The following is a 17,206-nucleotide window of genomic DNA, read 5'->3' on the forward strand; positions in this document are numbered from 1 at the left end:
ACTTGACTGTCAGGCTGGTCACAGTATGACCCTCTCTCTGTGCTCTGGCCTCTGCCTCCCTGAGTCTCCACAAGCAAGAAGCACATGCCGCCAGCTCCCTTGCTTTGCTATATACCAACCTTCCCTGCCTCCTTTAAGATTGAGTTCAGTAGAGACTTACAGACAGTCTCTGGCCAATTCCCCTCCACCCACACTGCCTACTGTGTTTCCAAGCTCCAAGGCATCCATCAAAGTCTTCCCACCAGTGTTTCTAGACACAGGGTGGCATGAGATCAGCCACACTGGTTTGTGTGCTCCTCTAACATCCAATAAACACTCAGTTAACATTTGCTGCACAAATAAACAAATGAGTTGGAGACATTCATGAAGTGCCAAATCACACTTCATGGATTCCTTCCCTTTGTCAGTTGGTAATAGTCACAGGACACAGAGTGTGCCAGGTTCCAATCCAGGATCTCACCTCTGCTAACTCTTTACTCTCATTGCCCCCACTTCAATTGGCAATACAGAAGAGCAAAGAGATACAGTGGCTAGTTAGGAAGAATAACTAGGCCTCAGTCTCCTCAAAACATATTTAAGGAAACCCGAAATTACTATCAGCCTGGGCAAACAACCATTTTTGAAAAACTAATCCCCTAGACAAACAAAACTTAGCCCCTTGAATAACGCACTCCGTGTCTGGCTTGGTCATATCCTAACTCCTCTGCCAGGACAGATAATAGAGTAGCAAGTATCAGCAGTGCCAGTCGGGGCACCAGCTGGGCCTTAGAGGTTTCATTGTGGCTCTCCTTCCACCCAGACTTACCTTGTCCCCGATGCTCTCTGCTTCCTCAGCCAGGAGGTACGCACTGCTGCCATCGGCCAGGAGCAAGGCGGTGTCGGTGGTAGAGGAGGAACGGGGTCGGCCCTGGTGCTGGTGCAGGATGGCGGCCAGGCTGCTGTCCTGGGGGGCCTTACGAAGCAGGTGAGGACTGCCACGCTGTGGCTCCAGGGAGCTGCTCTTGGCACGGCGACCACCGCTCCCGCCACTGCTGTGCAGGCTGGCGCCCCGCTTGATGGAGGGCCTGGAGCGGATTTGCTGTAACACCCGGTTGAAAGCAGTAGGTCGGGCAGGCAGGTCGTGCAGGGACACAGCATAGGAGACGCGGTGCATCTCCGGGGAGCGTTCCTTCTCATCTGGGGAGTCCTGATCGGATAGGCCCTGCTGTTGCTGCTGCTGCTGGGCCTCCTGAGACGCCTGGTGCTCCCTCTCCCGTGACCTGCGGCGGCTGTGAAACAGGTGCTTCAGGCCGTGGCCAAACATGGAGCCCTCTGAGAGCTGCTGGATTTTCTTAAGGGGGAAGAGATGAAAAGCCCTGGTTAATGGAAAGCTCCTGGATGCCTTGTCAATCGGGGTTGAAGGTGGGTTTATTCCTAAGAGACCAGAGCAGCTAGTTTAGACATCTGAACGCTGGGATCCCTATGGGTGGCCTGCCAGGCCTACAAGGTCATCTACCCTTTAGTTCCTAAAGTAAGTTCAGCTTTTAGAAATCTGAACAGGATGTTCTCAGGCCGTAGCCTGTGGCTTAGTAGCACACAAGTAGTGAACAGGCATTCCTGGGGCTACATCCTTCTCAATTGGTCTGCCCAATCTCATCACCTCCTTTCTTCCATGTCAAGACTGTCCTTCGGGCTGCACTGGGGCATTGAGACCACCAAACCTCCCTTCCCACAGAGGTCTCATTGACAGTCCTTGGAAAAAACAGATCCATATAATCAGGTTCTATCTCCGACGCAGGCTCTGCTGATTCTGCATCCAGCACCTTTCAGCCTTCCTCACCAATCAAACTGCAAGGTGTTACTGCACTTGCTAGAACTTCCTGCTTCACTTTCTCCATAAAGGGACTGGTCCTTTCTAACTCCCCCATCTGGGATGTGAAAGCAGTGTCTGGGGAATTGGTAGCCATATTGTAACCATGAGATGACATAGCCGATAACAGAGGACAACACATGCCAGTAGAGTTTACAAAATAAGAGTCCACAAGTCTCTACTATGACTTTCGGTTACTTACAGCCAGCTAAGTTGTGATATAGCTGACAATGAAATAAACATTGTTTTTCTGAGCCTAGGATACCTACTGCTGTCCAGACAGGAGGCTTTCATTTCCCCCCAGACTAGAGCCAAGCTGAATCCTTGAAGCCTGCTGCTGCCTCTCTGCGGCGCTGCCCCGAGACGCCACCTGCTTCCTCCAAGCCCCAGCGCTACCAGGATAAATGGCTGGTGGCAACTGCCATGTAACGGTAGGCGGCTTTCCCGTGAGGAGATGGCTTATCTGTGTAGGCCACGTCTTCTCAAGAGCTCCAGAGCGGTGGGAGGCTGGGTGGGACTCAAGACCAGGGGAAACATTATACTGTGTCCTCTAAGAGGGAAACAGAGCCAAGTTACCTGGGGCTCAGGAGCCACAGCAGGCTTTTCTCTGTGCCAACATCCTATAGCCTCACAAAGTAACCTCCACCATTAAAATAATTGTTTTAATAATCCAAAAAAAATTAGACACACTAGTTTTTCTTTCTTTCTTTTTTTTTTTCTTTTAGAAACAAACAGAGCAAAAGTTTGAGCATGAAGAAAGCAGGGAAGAAAAGTCTCCAGCTTTTGAGTGGCTGTCCACTCAGTGCTGCCTGTGGCTAGCTGCACCTATGCCTCCATGTGACTACAGGACCCTCACAGAATGGAAGGACCCTCATTCAAGCCCTACAGTCCACCCCTGGTGCCTGGAACCTCACAGGCCCTATCTGTCCATTTTTACACCTCACTGTGAGCTGAGTTTGGAGCTCTGTTCTCTCCTGCACAATCTCATTGCTTCCTCAGATTCCCACAAAAGCAACAACCACACACTGGCACCCACAGATAGGAAATGATTCCTTCTGAAGAACTGAGGTTTGGGGTGGCCCTAGAAACAGGTCTCCTGTGCCAGGTGCTCCCAGGGTTGCCATTCCTTCAGAGAGGCGGCACCCCAAGCCCACTTGAATTTATACTGGTCAAAACCAAGATGTCCAAGGTAGAGTGGATGGTAGCACACACGTGTCATTAAGCGCAGAGTGAGCTAGATAGATCCTGGGCTTCCCGACTACAGCTGAGTTACCATCTCTCTTCCTCACATGGCCAGACCCAAGCTGATACAAGACTTCCAGCAAAGCACCCCAGATAGGGCCTCCTGGCCCTGGTTTTTTCCTGACTGTTCCTGCTAAATACACTACATCCCCTGAACTTTTTTACATTCTATTCCAGGCCCTTCCTCCATAACCCATCCCTAACTTGCTTCTCCAACATAGAAGCCCCTCTTTCCCACCCACTCAGGGTGACAATATTTCCCCTAAAAGACTTTAGTTGAGTTCCTGGGTACACAGCTCTGGCATCTGGTGCATTATGGGGCAGGGGGTTGGAGAATCTCAGTTACCGACCAGCCACATCGTCTCCACCCCCACAACCCTTGTCTAATTTGCTTTTAAAACTATACAGTGTTTTTAACTTTTGCTGTCAGCCTAACCCAACACTAGTTTTATTCCAGGAGCCAAAAGCTGACGGACCATAGTAGCCATGTTCCATTTTGCAGATGAAAAAAAAAAAAAAAAAAAAACCTGAGGCACATAACTGTTAGGTGGATAATCCAAACCATAAAGATGAGCCTCCAACCTCTAGTCGAATTTACCTTTCCTGGCCCACACCTGGCACAAGACTACAGTAGTCGTTGTGTCTCCTGGGACAACACCTAAGGCAGGATTAAAATATAGCCAAAATCTCAGAGTCAGGAGGGATGGGCACTAAACTGTAAGGGGTCTGCTCAGGCCTCATCACGGGACCTGGGCAAGCCTCTAGCCACAGGTCTGCAGGTAAAATTTTCATTTCTCCCTTCCCCAGGAGCTCTGTATGGGAAGGATCTCTGCACCAGCAGTCCCCAGGAGTCCATGGAAGATAGGAAGGAAAAAAGCAAAAAGTACCTTAAAGAACGATGTGGGGTGGGGGAGTAAGAATAGCAGGGTGACACACAGGCCAGCTGCTTCTACCTGTGGGTGTCAGCGAGATGCTTAGGGTTTTGACATAACATGGTGTGAGGGAAAAAGAAAAGAAAGAAAGAAAAAAAAAAAACCCTCAGTTCATATACATACCCAGCCCCAAGTTTCAGAAGTGAGGAAAACCATGGCGACTAGCTCGAGGGAACTTAGCCACCAACGCAGCAGAGCGCGCCACCTGCTCTGACTAACAGGTTCCAGCTTCTAAATGTCACTTGCTCTCCACATTGACTTTTGCTCTCCTCCAGCTGCCAAAAGCCACTGCCAGGGCCAGACAAAACTGCGTGTCAAGAAGAGACCTGCGAGGCTGGAGAGTCAGGGATGGGGCACAAGCTTTCTGTACCCATGGGAAATACAGTGTGTCCCCAGGCTGGCCAAGGGGATAACTAAAAAGGGCAGCTTCCACCTCACCTGGGGAGGGCAGTGAGGGAGTCCTACTGTCCCTCCCCTGGAACTGTCTTCCAGAGTAGGGAGGCTCCATGCTCTCTGGGCGGCATTGTGCTCCCAGGAAGAATGGTTCTCTTTCCTGAGAACCCTGTGGTTTCTAAACAGCAGGCTTCAGCTGTTCTCCTCCCTGGGTGTGGGTCCAATAAAGGGAAGTTTGCTCCAGATTCTGCAAAGACAGCTTAATGATGCCAAAAGGAAAAGGCTTCAGGGTGTGGTGTCCTTAGTACCATTTGGCTATAACAACATGACCCAAAGCAGTTTCCAATACCTGCAGGTCCCTATGTCCTCATCAAAATCCTGGAATCACTGACAGGGTCATGGGCAGGCACAATTAACCAAGAGCTAATAATCTCCAGGTATCAGCTGTTTAGCCTTCCTTAACCTGGTCTGGCTTTCCCTCTACCCTACTACAGACATAGCTGTGAGGACTCAGGGGTACCTGGGTCACCCTGAGCCTTTATAAGCCTAGGTCGCCAACGTTTCCTCTATTTATAGGGTCTCTATGGAAACAGGGCCAGCTTTAGAGAACGAGTCACTGGGAAAACCCACAGAGACTGTCAGGATCCCAAGGGGATTGTTAAGTCTCCACTACTCCCCCCCCCAGTCCCAAACAGCCAAGGCAGGCTGTGGAAGGGGTGCAGGGCAGGGTCTGCGCCTCCCCCCCCCCCCCAGGCTTCATGCTGCTGACCACAGAGTGGCGGAGAGGCAGAAGCAGCTGGTTCCCAGCCTGCTTGGGGTTTCTATTGGAAACACAGCCATGGGAACATGGTTTCTGCATTCACCCTTCCCCAGGATCAGTTCACATCCAAACCAACAAGAAAAAAGCAGGCCTTACTTAAACCAAGAGCATTTGAGTCCCAGTGCCACCTCCATTTCAACTCTTGTGCCTTCTGTGCTTAGAACAGTCTGGCTGGAGCTAACGAAGGTCAGCTGGGAAAGGTCACCTCACCCACTGGGGCCTCTGCACAGAACTAAGTCATGGATCCCAGCACAGGAGATTTTTATTAAAGTTGCCATTGCGATGCACCCTCTCTCTGCCTCTCCCGGTTATAGCTATCCCTCTATCCGCTCTCTGGTCACGCCAGCATACATGGCGTCCCTCTACTCCGAACCCATGAGGGCTCATTATCTGCACCATTCACTGCAATCAATCACGAGCTGTCTTGCGCCTTGGCCTCTAGAGCGCTCTCCGAGGGCTCTCCACCCTTTTACCCACCGGTTTGCTGAATCCTTGACAAGATGAGTAGCTGCCGAGCTGCAGCTGTCTCACCTATTACCTGGTAGAGACCTCACTGCAAACATGGCCGTTACAATTTACTTATTTGTCCCCAGTCTACAAGACAATCCTAAAAAGTGATGTAATCCTTAGAGAGTCACCTTCTGCACAGGCTTAATCTTTTCCAACATTTAAAAATGCTCAGTTGAGCAGTTTTTTGCTTGTTTTCTAGCGCAGATCCCTCCTACTATGGCTCGAACCCCTGTCTCCATCTATCATCTTAGTAATTGCCAAGAATGTGTTGACTTGGAAGGAGAATGGCCTTGCTGTCCTCGCAGATGGCTCAGGGAGGGTTTGCTGGGGTATTCATGCCCTTGCAGCCAGCTTCCTTTCCCGCAGTGGCTATCTCTTAGCTAGTGTGGCTGGAAGGGGGAAACCTTTGCTAGTTTGGTTTGAGAAGTCAAATCCACAACCTGCCTGTTCTCTTCTAGCTTTGCTTTAACATCTTAACACAAATGACAGACTCCTGTGTTTAGCAGTCAAGCAGAGACCCTTCTTTATAGACGCTTGTTTAGCCAGGGCCTGGGTCCAAAGAACCACCATCCTATTAGATGGGGATTTCCAAGGGAGATGCCAAGTCTCCTGGAAAAGGTCAACACAGGCGATCGGGGTTGTAAGCAAGACCATCCACCACACCTGAGCACCTTCAAACCTCTCCCTATCCACAGCTGCATTTAACCTTGCCTCCACATTCACAACCCATTGGCCGTTTCAACTCCATGTAGAGGGAGACATTCTTAATGTGATTGGCAGCCAAGCCACAGTTGGATACACACAGAAAAAGAAGCCCGTTCTGTAAACACTGAATTGCAACTAGGGCAGCTGGGAGTGAATCTAGAACCCAATCTGTGGCAGAACAGAGAGCTTCATTTGCCACAGCTTCCCTGCAAGCCCACACACAGGGCTGCTCTGAATACTGCTGCAGGCTGGGGGTGGGGGGCAGTCCCCAGCCTCAGGATCCAGTGTCCTCATAAAGTAGAGATGGGTCAAAACTAGCAACTTGAGCATCCTCGGAGCTGGCCCCCCCGGCACTGACAGGGAAAGGGAACAGGGTAAACACTATACTGAGGTCTAGGTTCTTGTCATCTTATGTATCCTAGCTAGGCGTTCTCCTTGTTTGTTAATTAATGCTCTGCCCTTTCTTTACTATTCTGATCTCAAGCCATCGCCTCTTCAAGCATCTCCCTGATTAACCCATGGATCGTATTCCACTGCATGTGCCCCAAGCACACTGAAGCCTGGGTGCCCTAGGAGTTTTCTTGCAAGTGTTTCATTCTGGAGGCCCTGGAGGCTCACCTGAAAATGAAGAAGGCATTGCCTTGCTGAAGAACTAAGTTTCCATTTCCTGGGTTTGTTCTCCCTCAATCCTGCTTCCCCTGGTGAAATCTACCTGAGGGGCCCATGCCCCATAGATTGCAGGGATACTGTCCCCCAGGATAGCCATACTCCACAGTCAACAAATTATTCAAAGTCCCAGGCTATGCACAGGCCTTCATACCCCCGCCCTCCTCTCGAGTCTAGTAGTAGCTAGTCTTCTCATTTATTTAAAGACTGATACAGCAAATTTTAACCAACTCCTGGCCCTTAAAAAAACAAAACAAGCCGGGCGGTGGTGGTGCACACCTTTAATCCCTGCACTTGGGAGGCAGAGGCAGAGGCAGGCGGATTTCTGAGTTTGAGGCCAGTCTGGTCTACAAAGTGAATTCCAGGACAGCCAGGTCTATACAGAGAAACCCTGTCTCAAAAAACAAAAACAAACAAAAAAAAAAAAAAAAAAAAAAACAAAACAATAGAACAGAAACGCAGAGGGTCGGGAATGTCAATGTTAATTTGTGAATAGATGAGCTATCTATTTCTGCTTTTATTAAACTGCACATGTGTCTCTCTATGGACACCATTATATGAATGTCCTATTTCAATGTTTATAATAACATCTTTTGGTCTTAAAGTGCCCAGTTATCTGTTAGTCAACAGACTAACACAAACCTACCCTCTTGCCAATAGACTGAATGGGGAAGTAACAGGAGCTATTCGCAGGATGCTGAAACACCCTCAAACACCGGACCAGGAAAACCACCTAGGGTTCAGCTCTAATTTCCCTTGGTGTCTGTTGTCTTCCCTGATCCTCACTCAGTAGGAAGAGAGAACAGAATAAGCTATGAACAGAGGAACAGGATCTGAGCCTTGAGTCAAGAGCGCTTCCAACAACACAGGAACAACATGAAGGTGGAACTCTCCTATCTTCTTTAAGGAGTGATGATGATGCTGTTCAGAAATCCCAGAGGACAGAGCACCTCTGGGAACTTTCCCTGGCCAGCATCCTCTGGCTTTTCCTCTCAGAAAAGGCTCTGTTCCTGCACGGAGCGGTGGGATTGGAGTGGTGGAGGGTGGGCAATGCCTTCAGGAAGAGCTGCACACTACGCTCAGCCATTCTCCCAGGCCTCAGCCACAGGCTGTATTCTAAACAGGATCTCTGTGTGCGGAGTTCCCCTAAGCTCCTCCCCACCCCTTCTCACTACAGCCAGTCTCCTCACTAGAGAATTCTGTTACACTTTAGGTCAGCCAGCCAGTCTCTCCTCAACAAGCAAGGACTCTGGATAGCAGCAAAGGATGGAATCATGAGACCAAGTGAATGGAGATGTGAGCTTGAGTGGTTAAAGGAATCCATTTTAACTATCAGGCTCCCCTTACATACTGTCTGCTGAGATCTTTCCCCCTGGAGGATTCATGCTTATCTGAAGCTCTGGCAAAGCCTCAGAAGTGTTTACAGAAGCCTCCTGTGGGGCCGGGCCCATTCGCAGGTTGCTTTTCTGTTATAGTTACCATTTTAAAATGTTACTATGTAACTATTTTCCAGACCCCCACCCCCACCCCCTAACCACATAATCACAGATTCCAAGCTACCACAGAAGAAATTTACGGTGATAGAGGGCTTGTCTAGTATGCTCAAGACGCTGGTTATGATCTCAGGACATCCACCCCTACCCCAACCTCCACACAAAATAAGCCAAGAAATGCACATCGTGCAGTATGATCATCCTTGAAGGACCAGAGATAGCCGAAGCCCCTGACACTGCTGAGCATCACTAGCCGGGCATCATTCAGATCTCTAGCAAAGACCAGATTCTCCTCTTTCTCTCCTGCTATGGAGGTGCTTTAGACAGAGCTTTCCATGCCTTCGCTCCTTGCTCAACAATCAAGATGACTGTCTCCATTGACACACAATCAGTCCCCATGCCTGGAGCTGTCACAAGAAAATAGAAGTGGGACTAAGGGACTGAAAGTTCCTATCTCCAAGTTCAAAATGAAAGCAAAAGCAAGCCAGAGCTCCTGAACAGCATCAACTAAACACAGGCACGGGAAAGGCATTCCAGATTAAAAAGCAAACGCATTTCCTCTTGGTATCATTGTCAAATTCAGAACAAGTCAGCCCCCACCCAGTTCCAGAGACAATGATGAAATTTTTCCACTAAACTGTCAGCCATGGGAAACTTGTCCAGCACTGGAAAACAAGTTTAGCCACACTCCAATATCCCTTGTTCCTTTCTTCAGAAAAGTTAAGTGACATGTCACATTTTGGTAGCCCTGAGTCACATCTGGTAGAGAGGTCTCTGTCCTGCAGTAAACATGTTGTGATGAGACAGACAGAGATAAACAGGCAAGTGCTCTGTGAGTCTCCCCGTGCTTGCATAAGCTTGGATCCACACTGCCTGGGCTATATAGAAGTGTGTGTGTGTGTGTGTGTGTGTGTGTGTGTGTGTGTGTAAGGGTCCTCAATTCTCAATTCCTCCTCAGGACGGCTCAGCGGTTAACATATTGTAGTCAAGTGCAGTGCTATCGCTCTATCTGCCCCTGTTCAAAATGAATGTCATCAAAAAAGATGACACAGGAGGGTACAGACAAGGAGCCTTGGGCAGCTTTATAGACACAGAAACTACAGCCCCCTTAGCACAGCCAGCAGAGGGAGGTCGAAAGGTCACCCCCTGTTCCTCTCGGCAGCATTAAAGGGACTTACCATCTCAGTTAAAACAAAAAACATGTCACTTGGGGGAGGGAGTGACACTTCTTGGAGCCTGAGGGAATCACAAGCTTTGTGAAGAAAGCCTAGGTGTTCAACTAGTCCATCATTACACATAAGGTGGGTGGAAAGAGGTCAGGTTTGCAAAACTTCCACAAAAATTTAAAAGTCCCACAAGGAGTGAGTGGGCTCTCTTCCCCAAGGGACAACACACACACACACACACACACACACACACATAAAGCACACATGCACTCACCTGGCTTCCTGACTTTGAGCTGCTCAGACCAAAGAAGGAATGTCATTAGCTTATTCTAGTGAGCTCCTCCGGGGCCCACAGCCATTTGGACAAGGCTTTAACCTAACGGGAGGCCTTTCTGCTCCCCTATCCCAGACCCTGCACCCTTTCCGGAGAAAATTTCCAAGGCATCAATCCCCAAGGCATTTAAGTTCCTTCCGGGAGCTGACATCTCTCTCAGCCCAGTTGTGAGCTGGCCTAAGGAGCCTGAGCTGGCAGTCCCGATGGTAACTCCAGCAAAGGCGCATTATTTATCCTGGCTGCTGCTGTAATTGATACAGAGATGTATTCAATACAGCTCGCCAATAGTCTGGAAGACCTCGGGCTGGAAAATAAACAGCTCCATGTGAACGGTCCTTTCCAATTCTGGTTCTAGCTGCCGGCTCAGCATGTGTGCAACTTGAACCGAGGCCCCAATCAGCCCAGGCTCTGCCCTGCCACCTGTCAGTTCTCCACCCTGGGGGTTGGTTCAGGAGGCAGAGAGGGATCTCCAAGCACTAGCTTAACCTCTGGCTCCACCTAACGGCAAGACATCTACACCCCCCTTTCATAGATGGACAAACTGAGCTTCGTTCAGGAAGATGCTCAAAAAAAAAAAAAAAAAAAAAAATCCGCACTCGGAGGAGGCTAATTGGCATAGGAAGGTAACGGTCACCTATTTAGCTTCCCAAGCTACAATCTTCTTCTCTAGCCTTCCTACAGAAGGGAGAGTACTGTGAACTTTCTAAGTTAGCATCTTAGATCTCGCCAGCCCTTTGTCTGCAAAATAGGGTTTCACACACGTTCTTCAAACAATCTCAGATGAGTGAGTCATTAGAACGTTTGCTGAATAATGAAGAACACAGAGGACTGAGATGGAGCTGATAGACAGGAACAAATGGTGCCTAGCTTCCCCCTCCGAACCTAGCCGAACATCATTCATCCTCTCTGACCTTTGCGAGCTTCCCCATCACTTTTATTCGGTTAAGACACTTCTGCGAGGGGTGGGGGAAGCTACGTGGCGGGCTGGGCTTGCCTGGAGACGGTCTGCGCTCACCTTTAAATCAGGAGGCTTGCTTCGGGGACCCGGGTTGGGTGCCACCGCAGCGCCAGCATCTGAAGTTGGCCCGCCAGCGGAGTTAGCACTCGAGGCCTCCCCATGCCGGAGGTCCGCGCCTGGCAGAAGGCAAGCAGCGTCTTCCATCCCAGCCCCATCCTCCTCGCCCTGCTGTTGCTGCAGCTCGTCCGATTTGCACCTCTTCATGGTGTAAGTGGGTCGGCAAGGGGAATCTGTCCTTCTAGCGTGCTATCTTGGGGAGAGACCGCACCCCCCTCTTGCACTCAAAAGACCTGGGGTTTAAATTATGGACGAGGGGAGTAGGCAGATCACGAGTTCTTGAATTTAAGAAATTATCTTTTTAAAGGAGGATGAGGGAGGGGCGAAGAGGGGGAGCCTTAGGATAGTTCATTCCGACCTGGGGAGCGGAGGCAGGTCGCGGGCGAAGCCGGGCTGCAGCGGTCCTTAGGCAGTCACTGGCGCGGGAGGGGGGCCGCTCCCGACCCCCAAACTTTCTGCCTCAGGGCCCCGCAGGGCGGCGGGGAGCTGGACCACACCGCGCATCCCCGCCCGCAGGCCGGACTGCTGGGCCAGGCAGGGCACGCGGGAGCCGGCCGGGCGGGTCCCATAGGGCCGCCCTGGGCACCCGGCCCCGCCGCCGCCCGCCGCCCGCCGCCGCCCCGCATGGGCCTGCCTCCTCCCGCCCCGCGCCCCGCTCCTCGTCAGCAGCCGCGCAAGGCTGCGGCCACAGCCCGCCGCGAGCGCGGCCTACCCCGCCCGGGCCTCCGCCCGCCAGCGCCAGGGCGAGGCGAGCGCAGATGGCGCCGCCCGCCAATGGGAAGGCCGGAGGGCTGCGCAACGGCGCGCGGACACCGCTGTAGGCTTGGTTGCACCGCGCGTCCCCCGGGAGGGTCTGGAGGGCTGAGGCTGTGTTGGAGCTCAGCTCTGTGCCGGCTTTGGAGCCACCTCTCCCAGGCTAGGCCTTCACGATCACCCCGCCCATTCGCTTTGTTGGGGGACACATTAAGTGTTTATCATCACTCCCCTAACTCTGCACCTTATATTATATGCATCCCTTCAGTTAGAGACAAGCTAGTCCCTTCTAGAATAGGTGGTTTGGGTCGCAAACCCATGCCTACCTTCATAGCTACAAAAGCAAAGGAGAGGGACTGTTCTGCTACATCCCCTCTTTCTCTGTTTTAAATACACATCTCATAAGAACGCAGGCTTTATGTTTAGAAACTCAGTGCCCAAATACATGCTCACCAGAAGCAGCTTTTTAAAAGGAATGGGTATTAATGGTAGGTATTAATGATATGTACTGAAGACTGGAAAAAGAATGTTACATTTGCCCCATACTATTGCTAAGCAGTTTGGAAGATGAGAGCAGATGGAGCTACCAAAAAATGGAGAGTAGTAGTATTCTACTCTATTAATTCCTATTCGTTCTGCAAACTGTATGCCTTCTTTGGCATGGATGGGTTGCCCTTATTCAGCATCCAGTAGTTCTTAAGGCATAGACTGGACCCTGCATCATCACCATCGTAGTCATCATCATCATCACCACCACCAGGGAACCAGACAGAAATACGAATTCCTGGATACAACTAAATCAGAAGTCATGGACCCAAAGATCCATGTTTCACAAGCCCGTCGGGTAATTCTCACACAAGGTAACATCTGAGAAACACAGGCCTGGGCTACTGTAAAAGGCTGCGCCTCCCCCTGTGAGTCACAGAGCTTTCTCTGAAGGATTTTACAGTTTGCCAGTCTCTTTCACACTCACCAAACCCTTCTTGCCTCACTTCGGTCCCACTAGTCTGTGAGTTTCCTAACTCTGTTAAGCCTTTCCCCCATTCCAGTCCCTTATTTTGATGTGTATCCTAAAAGAGACCAAGTTGTTAAGAATTTACTCTATTCAGGGAGCCACTTTCTAAACTAAGCTGCTCTGTTTTTAGAAGATGGGAATTTAGAATGGGCTGGGAATGCAAAAACACTCTACCTCCCCACCCCATATCCACTACACGGTATCAGGCACAGTTTGGGAATGCAAAGCTATAAGCCTTTTGGATTTTCAATGTTGAGGAATGGCAGAGTGCCAGAGCCAGAGCAGATCGTGGGCAGGGACTAGACAAGCTGGGGGGGGGGCGTGGAGAGCAGATTCCCTCGGTACATGGTACAAAGGAGAGAAACACACTGCTCTCTGCCTGGGCTGAGAGAGGAACGTGTAGAGGCCCCTAAAGCATGAGCAAGTCTTGGGTGGCAATGGGTTTGGAACACACAGTGGGCCCTTCTTGACTCCAAGCTAAAGAAGAGCAGAAGGGGTTCTTCGAGAATCCTTCAAGAATGGGGCTGGAGATATGGCTCAGCAGTTAAGAGCACTGGGCTCTCCTCCAGAGGTCCTGGGTTCGAAATAGCAGTGCCCAAATAGCAGCTAACAACTTCCGTCCCAGGGAACCTAACATTTTCTCTGACCACTTCTTCCAGGCTGCCTGAGCATTAAACATCAGGCACACACGTGGTGCATAGTCATACATGTGGGCAAAGCACTTGTACATATGAAAATACAGTAAATAAATTCATAACAGAAAATTAAATAACCCCTAGGAAGCAGAAAACATCATAATTTTTACTTATGCTTCATTTCTATAACAAATCGATGATCATCCAAGTTTGATTTTGAGGCAGTGCTTCACTATGAATAGCTCAGGGTAGCCTCTAAATTGTAATCTCCCTGAATCAGCCTCTGAGGGTTGAAATTAGAAGCATCTGGCTTAGGTTTGATTTTTAAAATAGTATTATGTATTTATTATGTCTGTGTTAGCCAGGGTTCTCAAGAGTCATAGAACTTGTGGAATGTTCTTAAGGGAATGTAGTGGAATGACTTACAGTCTACAATCCAACTAACCCAACAATGGTCAGCGGTGAATAGGAAGTCCAAGAATCTGGTAGTTGCTCAGTCCCAGGAGGATGGTTGCTTCAGCTTGTCTTCTGTATAAGCTGGAATCCTGAAGAAGTAGGCTCCAGCAGATGTGCTGGCAAGTAAGTGCAAGCAGATGATGAAGAGTGAGTCTTCTGTCTTCCAACCTTATGGAGCCTTCAGGAGGAGGAATGGTGTGCCACCACGCCTGGATTTGGAATTTGCTCTGTCTCAGGCTGGCCTTGAACTCAGAGACCTGCTTTCCTCAGTCTTCTGGGATTAAAGGCTTGTACCACATTGCATGAACCTAAGCTTTTCATGGCCACTATGCCTCAAGATCTGAATCAAAGGTGTGTGTCATCCCATGTTGAGATCTGGGTCAGAAATTTTTGTCTTCCAGCCTCAAGATCTGGATCACAGGTGTGCCCTCCAGCTCTGGGTTATAGTTCATTCCGGATGTAGTTAAGTTGACAGCCAGGAATAGCCATAACAATGTCCAAGGTGTGAAATACATCAACAGGAAGTCTTTGGTGTGTTTCATAAAAATCCTCTTTGTTTTCCTTCTTTTCAGGGTGAGCTACTGGGACTTGAACCCAGAGATTCACACATATTAAGCATATGTTCTACCACTAAACTACACCTCCATCCCTAATCCGTGTCCAAGTTTCTTAGTTATTTGGAAATTGGGGTAATGGCTATCTACCTCTTAGAGTGTTGAGTAATATATATAAAGTATCTAGACACTGCGTGGCACAAGGTTTCAGGCTATGACCTCTATCATAGATGTCATCCATAGAATTCAAATAGATCTCAACCATTTCTGAAAGGGACGTACAATCAGTCAATCAATCAATCAATCAATCAATCAATCTACTTCAAAGGAAGTTTAGGAGTGACATCATTGAAGAGACCTAAATGACCCGTAGCAGCTGGGTTGAAGCAAGTGACAGATTTTCATTAGCCATACAACACAAGCAACCTGAGATCCATACAACTTGGAAGCATTTTGCTGATTGAAATTCTGCTTTAAAGGATTGGATTGATGGTCTTCCTATTGTTCTCTGTTGCTTTGAGAAAACACAAGCGCAAATTATATATTTATACTTAAGGTAGGACAAACCTTTGCAGACTTACAAAGCAAGAGGCTATGTTTGGTATATAGGAGTAGAATATCTCATTTTGTTTTGGTACATCTATTTATTATAACTAAGTATGGTATAGTGGGAAGCCTGTTAGTCATGTCAAATGTATTATAATTTTACTTATTCACTTTACACCCCACTCATTGCCCCCTCCTGGTTACCCCTGCCCACAATTCTTCCCTTGGTCCCTCCCTTTTTCCTCTGAGCATGTGGGGACCCCCTGGATATTCCCCAACCCTGGCCCATCAAGTCTCTGTGAGGCTAGGTGCATCCTCTCCTGAGGCCAGACACAGCAGCCCAACTAGAAAAACATACCCCATGTATAGGCAACAACTTTTGGGACAGCCCCGACTCCAATTGTTAGGGACCCACATGAAGACCAAGCTGCACACCTGCATATGTTCTTTGGTTGGTGGCTCAGACTCTAAGAGTCCCAAAGGTCCAGGTTAGTTGACTCTGTTGGTCTTCCTGTGAGTTCCTATCCCCTGAAGGGCATATCCAAAACTTTATGTGAGAATTCTGATTCTGAGACAGCCAAATCGATGAACCTATGTTCTCAACTGTAAGTGAACAGGGTCAGCCATATGCATGGCTCTTCGCATTGCTATTGTGAGGAGTCAAGTGAATGAATCTCTGACATGCCTGTGCCGAACACATGACTGGCGTCAGTAAAGCTGAATGAAGGGAGCGATGTGTTCACTCCCCCACGTTGTAGGAGAAAAGCAGACTTGACCTACTAAACATGCTCCTTGAATAGAAATCTCATTTAGAATAAAGAACAAAGTCAGTCCTCACTAGTATTACATTTGCTAACTTGGTGACTATGTATGGAAATAAAGATAAGAGTGTTACAGCGTCCTGTGTCCTTGTTAACACCCCAGTCAGTTTGGTCAACTGATGCTTTTCCCTATAGAGGCAAAAGTGCCAAGATGGTTAGGTAAGTCCAGAGTAGATGAACATTTCTTTTTTCTATAAAAGCAGTTAAGTCTGAGAAATAAAAAGGGTTTTCCTTTTCCTTTTCCTTTTCCTTTTCCTTTTCCTTTTCCTTTTCCTTTTCCTTTTCCTTTTCCCTTTCCTTCCTTCCTTCCTTCCTTCCTTTCTTTCTTTCTTTCTTTCTTTCTTTCTTTCTTTCTTTCTTTCTTTTTTCCTTTTTCTTTTAGGTTTTTCAAGACAGGGTTTCTCTGTGTAACACTGGCTGTCCTGGATACTGGAACTTGATCTGTAGACCAGGCTGGCTTCAGACTCAGAGATCCAGCTGCCTCTGCCTCCTGAGTGCTGGGATTAAAGGCGTGTGCCACCACTGCCCCTGCAGTTTCTCTTTTTCTTAACAGTGAAAGATTTGTAGATCATCGCAGAAAATAAATTGTTAAGTATGACCTTTTACTCTGTTAAAAGTTAGGAGTCATTTTTAAGCCTTTTTTTTTTTTTTTTTTTTTTTGAGACTGAGTCTCATGTAGTTGGGGCTGGCTGGCCTGGTTGTAGCCAAGGATACCCTGACCTTCTGACCCCTTGCCTCCACCTCCCTAGAAACACATTTTAAAACAACATTTAAACATCAAATGAATAATGAGTTATCAAGTTGTGGGAGTGCCATTCTAAGGTTCAGCATACCGAGTGAATATTTAGCAGGGCAAAGCACTCTAAGGACTCTAAGGGCTATAATTTTAATCACTGTATTTTTATTTCAATGTCATTACAAATATTTCTTTTTTAATGCAATTTTCTTCTTCCTTTTCTGTTGGAGAATAACACTTTCACTCAGTGCTATCATGACAAGAAATCAAGTTCTTTTGGATTGGGAGTAAACTATGCAAATCATCATTAAAGAGATTGGCTGGAGTGTTGATGATGTCACAATCCCACCACCTAAGCCTAAGGTTCTTATTGGCTCTTGCAGGAGCCAGGGAGCACCGGGAAGATTCTATATCATTCCACAATTCCAGAAAGCCCTGGGCTTATCTAAATATTGCATTTTTTTCTGATTTCCGTAAAATGTACCCAGAGCCTTTTACAGGTAAG

At 48.5% G+C, this 17,206-nt stretch overlaps 1 protein-coding gene across 3 annotated transcripts in view; it reads right to left on the reverse strand.

Moving 5' to 3' along the window:
- Positions 1-12,072, reverse strand: part of Tmcc2 (transmembrane and coiled-coil domains 2) — a 35,609-nt gene extending 23,537 nt beyond the window's left edge. The window contains exons 1-2 of one of the 3 annotated variants that reach the window (XM_006529852.4): positions 11,126-12,072; positions 806-1,330 (exon numbers count right to left, since the gene is read on the reverse strand). In XM_006529852.4, coding sequence (XP_006529915.1) covers positions 806-1,330; positions 11,126-11,332 — 732 coding nt within the window. In that variant the 5' untranslated portion in view covers positions 11,333-12,072. Of the gene's footprint in view, positions 1-805; positions 1,331-10,050; positions 10,468-11,125 lie in introns of those variants that run through there. The other 2 variants (NM_178874.3, NM_001311107.1) reach the window with 2 other exon arrangements.
- Between the last annotated feature and the right edge of the window lie 5,134 nt (positions 12,073-17,206).

The sequence above is a fragment of the Mus musculus genome, chromosome 1 (assembly GCF_000001635.26).
Source record: "Mus musculus strain C57BL/6J chromosome 1, GRCm38.p6 C57BL/6J".
Taxonomy (NCBI): Eukaryota; Metazoa; Chordata; class Mammalia; order Rodentia; family Muridae; genus Mus; species Mus musculus.